Genomic DNA, 6,741 nt, shown 5'->3' with positions numbered 1-6,741 from the left:
GAGAGCTACGCCCACGCCTTCCTCTGGTGAGGTCACTGCCAGGTCCCAGGCCAACTAGGACTTTAGGCGGCTCTCGCCTGGGAGAAGGAAAGGCTGGGCCCGGAAGGAGCGGTTCGCTGGCCTTAGGTCCCTTTAATAGGGAGGATGACCTGGAGAGCTCCGCCCACCCTCACCAGGAAGGGCACCATTGGCTCTCCCGGCAGTCTCGCTCTCCTATTGGTCACCTGTTCACTGCGCACACTCAGCTTGGCCTCCCAGTTTCCTTTTCCTGTCTGGTGTCTCCACGATGGCGACTCCAGACTCCCTGGCGTTGTTCACCGGCCTCGGGTTAAGCGAACTTAAGGCCCGCGAGACGCTCAAGAACACGACTCTGAGCACGCAGTTGCGCGAGGCGGCGACCCAGGTGCGCCCTTGTGCCCTGGCCGGGGCTGCCGCAGCGCCGTGCTGTGTCCCCATTCCGGGCTCGTCCCCTTGTGTTAATTTCGCCGCTCTCACTAGGCCTGGCGTTTCTCTCCTGACCCCTCTGTCCCCAGGCGCAGCAGACCTTAGGCTCCACTATCGACAAGGCTACCGGCACCCTGCTGTACGGCTTGGCCTCCCGACTCAGGGATCCCCGGCGCCTCCCCTTTCTCGTGGGCTACGTCGCGCATAAGAAGATCCTCACTGAGCTCCAGCTGAGCGGTGAGACCCTGCCGGATCTCTCGAGCTCCTCCCCTCAGCCGGGACAGGCAGTCAGCTCCTTGACGGTCCAGATCCTAGTCCGGCACCCCGCTTCTGAAGCAGGGCCTTAGCATTGATGGGAAGCGGGAGGGGGACGGTCTGGGAATGACTGGGGAGCCTGAAAAGGCTTCTCTAAGGTCAGCCAAGGATTGTCCTTCCGAGGAGACCTCAGACCTCAGGTTGCGGTCTCAGGTCTCAGGGAATTTGGGACCTTGTCTGTCTGCCCCTTGGTGTTGAGGGCTCACAAACTCATGGACCCTCCCATGCCAGCTGCCCTTGAGTATGTGCGGAGTCACCCTCTGGACCCCATCGACACCGCGGACTTTGAGCGGGAGTGTGGTGTGGGCGTCATGGTGACCCCAGAGCAGATTGAGGAGGCGGTGAGTTTTTTTCTAGGGGCTCCCTCCCTAGCACTGGCCCTGGGGATGAGTGGCCAACCTGCTCCACCCAGAATGACTCCCGAGTGAGGGTGGTAGCTCCCAGAGTGTAACCGAAGGTGGTTTCTCTGAATCAGCTGGTTTGGCTTCCTGCAGGTGGAGGCTGCCATCAATCGGCACCGGCCCCAGCTCCTGGAGGAACGCTACCATTTCAACATGGGGCTGCTGATGGGTGAGCTGGGATTGGGCCTACCGGCTGTGTTTTCTCTTCTGGGCAGGATTGAGAGATGGGGGAGGCACGCCCTAAAATTGGTCTTGCTGGGCCAGGCTCTGTTTCCTGGGATCTCCAGCCAGGATCTTCCTTTGGAAGTGGGTTTTGGTGGGGAAGGACCCTCCTTTGGCTTCATTTAGCTCTTGGGGCCTTTACTTGCAGGAGAGGCCCGGGCTGTTCTCAAGTGGGCCGATGGCAAAATGATCAAGCATGAAGTGGACATGCAGGTGGGCACTTCCCTGAGCTGAAGCTGGCAAAGACCTTGGCATGGATGGGTCCGAAGAGTGTACTGAGAGATCAAAGAGGAGAAGAGACCTAGTTGCCATTCTGATGGCAGTGAGGTGGAGGGGGCAGCACCTGGGTGTGCAGTCAGACTTGTTTCTCTATGTTGTGCCTGATCTAATTTGGGGTGAAGCACACACTCTGCACCTCAAATTCTTAGTCCCATAAGAATAGCTGATGTGGCCTTCCCTGCAGGCTGCTGGCATGGAATCACAAGAGGGTGAGGGCCGAGATGCATTGCTTGTGTTGATGCTAGCCCCATTGCACGTGGCAGGGCTTGGTACTTATCTCAGCCCGAGACAGAACCTTAGGAGGGAAAGAGTATTTGAGGTTAGCTGAGCTATGTTATGACCAGAGATGGAGTGGGTTAAGTAGGTTCTCAAAGTGGGGGGCTTATAAAAAGGCAAGGAAATCCTTGGGAGGTGGGCAGGAGCTCCTGCCCCGTGCCTGACTCTGGTTTCTACTTAGGTCCTTCATCTTCTGGGTCCCAAGAAGGAGTCTGATCTGAACAAGAAATCCAAGGTAGGACCGGGTGTGGTAGAGTAGAGTGAGATTCCAGGGTGGGGAAGGGACTGATCACAAGACCTTGCCCAGGAGAGACTTGGAGACAAGACAGTTTGAGTTTCCTTTAGGTCGTAAAGGCTCGCCCAGAAGATACAAACCGGAGGAAAGCCAAGGATGTAGTTGAGAATGGTAAGAGGCTTAAGGCTCCCATTCAATTCAGCAACCTGACTTTGGCTCTTGGCCCTGTTGGGTTCTCAGCCCAGCCTCGTCAATGTTCAGTGCCTACCTCCCTTCTCCCCCAAGGCCAGGATGCCTAGTGTTGCCTGCAGAGGGCACAGGAGTCTGGCCCTCTTCTCTCTGGGGTGGGAAAAAAAGGAGTCTGCTCAGTTCTATCCTGATTGTGGGATGTGAGTGCTATTGAAAGGCTCCCTCTTTAGAGGGATAGAGTTATAGCCAGAGGGCACGTTTTTCTTGGTCTCATCTCCAGGTGTGGCTGCTGGCCAGGCTCTGTCCCTGATGGAGCAGCTCCGGGGAGAGGCACTCAAGTTCCACAAACCTGGTGAGTGAGTGAATGGGTCGGAACACTGGGCAACAGGGGCACTGGTAGCAGCTAATGTCCTAGAGTGGAGCTCTTGGGCTGCAGCCTGATTGCCCCCTGCTCTGGTCTTGGCAGGTGAAAACTACAGGACCCCAGGCTATGTGACTACCCCCCACACCATGGATCTGCTGAAACAGCACCTGGAGGTCACTGGGGGACAGGTGTGTGAGCAAGCGGCCAAGTGAGCTACTTCTGTCGTGCCCCAGGACCTCCTACCACCTACCACCATGACCTCCCTGGGATAGGACAGTCTCAGCTGCAGCGTCCCTCCTGTCCTCCCATCTCCCAACCTTAGGTGCGGACCCGGTTCCCGCCAGAGCCCAATGGAATCCTACACATTGGACATGCCAAAGCCATCAATTTCAACTTCGGCTATGCCAAGGTGAGTGTGTGTCTGGGGAGGAGATATGCAAGGTGAATACCTGCTGCCCCTGTGGCTGGAAACAAGAGAGGGGTCCCCATCTGCCCTGCTGGTCCTGGTGGCAGGGCCAGAGTGGGTGGAGGCCATGGAGGGAGAAGCACCTGGGTGACGCTGCCTGGGGGTGGGGGTGGGGTCCATTGTACCTGCTGGGGGAAAAGCTCTGGGTGAGGCCATGAGGCGACCTTTGGGGAAATCCCTAGTGGATCCCCTTAACTCCAGAGACGTTGTCCTCTGTGCCCCAGGGTGGTCTTGAGAGCTGCCTAGGGTGGGGCATTTAGACTCCAGAAGACAGAGCAGCTCTGCAAGGCATTTTCAGTTGTGTCCTGGGAGAGCACTGAGGTGGGCCTTGGAAGAGCTAGACGGCAGCAGGGGGGGGGGGTGGAGGGCGATGACGGAAGAGCTCACAGATATTGCAACCACTCTAGGCCAATAATGGGATCTGCTTTCTGCGCTACGATGACACCAACCCTGAGAAAGAAGAAGCCAAGTTCTTCACTGCCATCTATGACATGGTGGCCTGGCTGGGTATGGGCTGAGCGGGGCTGGGGCTAAGGACGCTGTCCTCGGGCCGTGGCCAGCCCTTGGGTGTCCATGGTGGTGGTTCATGCTGCATCTCTTCCTGCCCCAGGTTACTCACCTTACAAGGTGACGTATGCTTCTGATTACTTCGACCAGCTCTATACCTGGGCCCTGGAGCTGATCCGCAGGTGAGAGCAGGGTCAGCCTTGATAAGGGGGCCAAGGCAGGCTGACCGGGTCTGCACTGGGCTGGAAGCTCATCGCCCCTTCCCTACAGGGGCCAGGCCTATGTGTGCCACCAGCGAGGGGAGGAACTTAAAGGCCACAACCCTCCGCCCTCACCTTGGAGGGACCGTCCTGTGGAGGAGTCTCTGCTTCTCTTTGAGGTGGGGGTCCTGTGGGGATGACTGGGTCTAAGCGGGCCAGGATGGGGAATACGGAGGGCTCCTGTGCTCAGACGCAGCCTGGGCTCTTGTTATCTGCAGGGCATGCGTAAGGGCAAGTTTGCAGAGGGCGAGGCCACGTTGCGGATGAAGCTGGAAATGGAAGATGGGAAAATGGACCCCGTGGCCTATCGCGTCAAGTACATCCCACACCACCGCACAGGGGATACCTGGTGGGTGTGGGCAGGGTGCGGGGAGGGTGGCTGGGTTGTGCAGTGGGGTTGCTGGGTGACGGGAACCCACAGTTTGGCTCAATGCCTATGCCCACAGGTGCATCTACCCTACCTACGATTACACACACTGCCTCTGTGACTCCATAGAGCACATCACCCACTCACTCTGCACCAAGGAGTTCCAGGCCCGGTGAGGGAGTGGGGCTGGGGGGCGGGTGGGTTGGCCGGTAGCCTTCCCTGGGCTCCATTCCTGCTCGCAGATGTGTCCTGTGCTGACCCTCCCACCCGCCCCCAGGCGCTCATCCTACTTCTGGCTATGCAATGCCCTGGACGTCTACTGCCCCGTGCAGTGGGAGTACGGCCGCCTCAACATCCACTACGCCGTTGTCTCCAAGAGGAAAATCCTGCAGCTTGTGGCAGCTGGTGCTGTGCGGTAGGGTTGGCCGTTTGACTCAGCCAAGGCTGGGGGGTACTGGGGGTTCTGGGAAGCCTTCTCACCTCCTCCTCGCCCTCAGGGATTGGGATGACCCCCGGCTCTTCACTCTGACGGCCCTGCGGCGGCGAGGTTTCCCACCCGAGGCCATCAACAACTTCTGTGCCCGGGTACAGCTCACTGGGCAAGGGTGGCACATAGGCATTGAGGGTGGGGTCCCATAGGTGCGAAGGTAGTAAATATGGATCTTTCCTGTCAGGTGGGGGTGACAGTGGCACAGACGACAATGGAGCCACATTTGCTGGAAGCCTGTGTGCGTGATGTGCTAAATGACACAGCCCCAAGGGCAATGGCTGTGCTAGAGCCACTGAGAGTCACCATCACCAATTTCCCTGCTGCTGAGGTGGGCCTACGTGTGTGTGTGTGTGTGTGTGTGTGTGTTAGTTAAGGTCTGGGCTCCCAGTGACTCAGATACCCATCTTTCGTCACAGCCCTTGGACATCCAGGTGCCTAACTTCCCAGCTGATGAGAGCAAGGGCTTCCACCAGATTCCCTTTGCATCTGTCATCTTCATGGAGCGGACAGATTTCAAGGAGGTGAATGGTCACCATGGAGCCCAGACCCACACTCCTTTTCTTTTTGTTTTTTTTTTAACCCACACTCCTTTCATGTAAACCCACCAGTCCTGTTACTTTCGGCTTCCGAGGAACCCACTTGTGTCAGGCACAGGGGCGGGGAAAGAGCCTGTTCCACTCTTGAAGCCTCTTCTGTCTATCCCACTTCCTGCAGGAGCCAGAGCCCGGCTATAAGCGCCTGGCGTGGGGTCAGCCTGTGGGTTTGAGGCACACAGGCTGTGTCATTGAGCTGCAGCATGTTGTCAAGGTGAGAGCCCCACAACCTCCTTCCCCGAGCACCTGCTGTGGCTGGGCTCTGGGTGAGCCTGCAACCGTCTGTCTGCCCCATCTCCCATGCGCTCAGGACCCCAGTGGTTGTGTCGAGAGCCTGGAGGTAACCTGCAGACGGACAGACGCTGGAGAAAAGCCCAAGGCCTTCATTCACTGGGTGTCCCAGCCACTGACGTGCGAGATTCGCCTCTATGAACGATTGTGAGTAGCCACAGCTGGGGAGAGGCCGCTACAAGATGGGCATTGCCTGCTGGGGCCTGACCTTAATTCTGACTGCAGATTCCAGCATAAGAACCCCGAGGACCCTGCTGAGGTACCTGGTGGATTCTTGAGTGACCTGAACCAGGTAGGACACCGGGGGTGGGGCGTGGGGTGAAGGGGGTGGACGTGCCTGACTGCAGGACTCCCTGGTTTCCTTGCCCACAGGCATCGCTTCAAGTGGTCGAGGCAGCATTAGTGGATTGTTCTGTGGCTCTGGCCAAGCCCTTTGACAAGTTCCAGTTTGAGCGGCTTGGGTACTTCTCTGTGGATCCAGACAGTCACCAAGGACAGGTTCTTGACTTACTCTGCCTACCTTCCCCTTTTTGCAACTGGGGACACTCACCCACATGTCCCCAGTTCATCCTCACCACCTGAGGGGGCACTCAACAGAGAAACCGGCTCACACTGCACAGCCCTGCCTGCCTTATGCCTCAGGGAGGTGGTGGGCCCAGACAGGATTGTGCTCCCCATGAAATTGAGCCTCGGGGTCATCCAGCTTCTTACCAAACGCATGAAACCCAGTACTCCTGACCCTTGGTTTCTTGGCTTATCTACTTGGGGTATAGGTTGTGTCTGCAGTGCGGTCCCACTCCCCACCCTCTTAAACTCCTAGCCTGATTCTGAGTTGATGGTTATTCTTCCCTCCTAGCTCGTCTTCAACCGGACAGTCACACTGAAGGAGGACCCAGGGAAAGTGTGAGCCGAGGCCCGGAGGACCAGGAACAATTTCGTATGACCTGGGAACTGGAAGCACCCCAGTGTCCATTTCAATAAAGAGCACCTAGATGCCTCCAGAATCCATGTGTTATTTGTCTGCCCTGCAAGTCTCTGAGGG

General features: G+C 57.6%; 1 protein-coding gene across 1 annotated transcript; it reads left to right on the top strand.

Annotated features, from left to right (window-relative positions):
• The first annotated feature begins 244 nt into the window (after positions 1-244).
• Positions 245-6,703, top strand: QARS1 (glutaminyl-tRNA synthetase 1). The gene is made up of 24 exons (XM_075547334.1): positions 245-403; positions 534-681; positions 991-1,100; positions 1,254-1,329; positions 1,531-1,595; positions 2,119-2,172; positions 2,283-2,343; positions 2,642-2,713; positions 2,828-2,913; positions 3,048-3,134; positions 3,599-3,698; positions 3,802-3,880; positions 3,969-4,077; positions 4,177-4,307; positions 4,405-4,497; positions 4,603-4,740; positions 4,823-4,910; positions 5,000-5,143; positions 5,232-5,336; positions 5,530-5,622; positions 5,719-5,846; positions 5,925-5,991; positions 6,072-6,197; positions 6,556-6,703. Exons 1-24 carry the CDS (start codon positions 287-289, stop codon positions 6,604-6,606), a joined length of 2,328 nt encoding a protein of 775 aa, XP_075403449.1. The 5' UTR covers positions 245-286; the 3' UTR covers positions 6,607-6,703.
• Positions 6,704-6,741: the final 38 nt, after the last annotated feature.

Source organism: Tenrec ecaudatus, chromosome 4 (assembly GCF_050624435.1).
Source record: "Tenrec ecaudatus isolate mTenEca1 chromosome 4, mTenEca1.hap1, whole genome shotgun sequence".
Lineage (NCBI taxonomy): Eukaryota > Metazoa > Chordata > Mammalia > Afrosoricida > Tenrecidae > Tenrec > Tenrec ecaudatus.
Note: the sequence above shows the minus strand (reverse complement) of the source record. Positions and strands in the feature narration are given on the sequence as shown.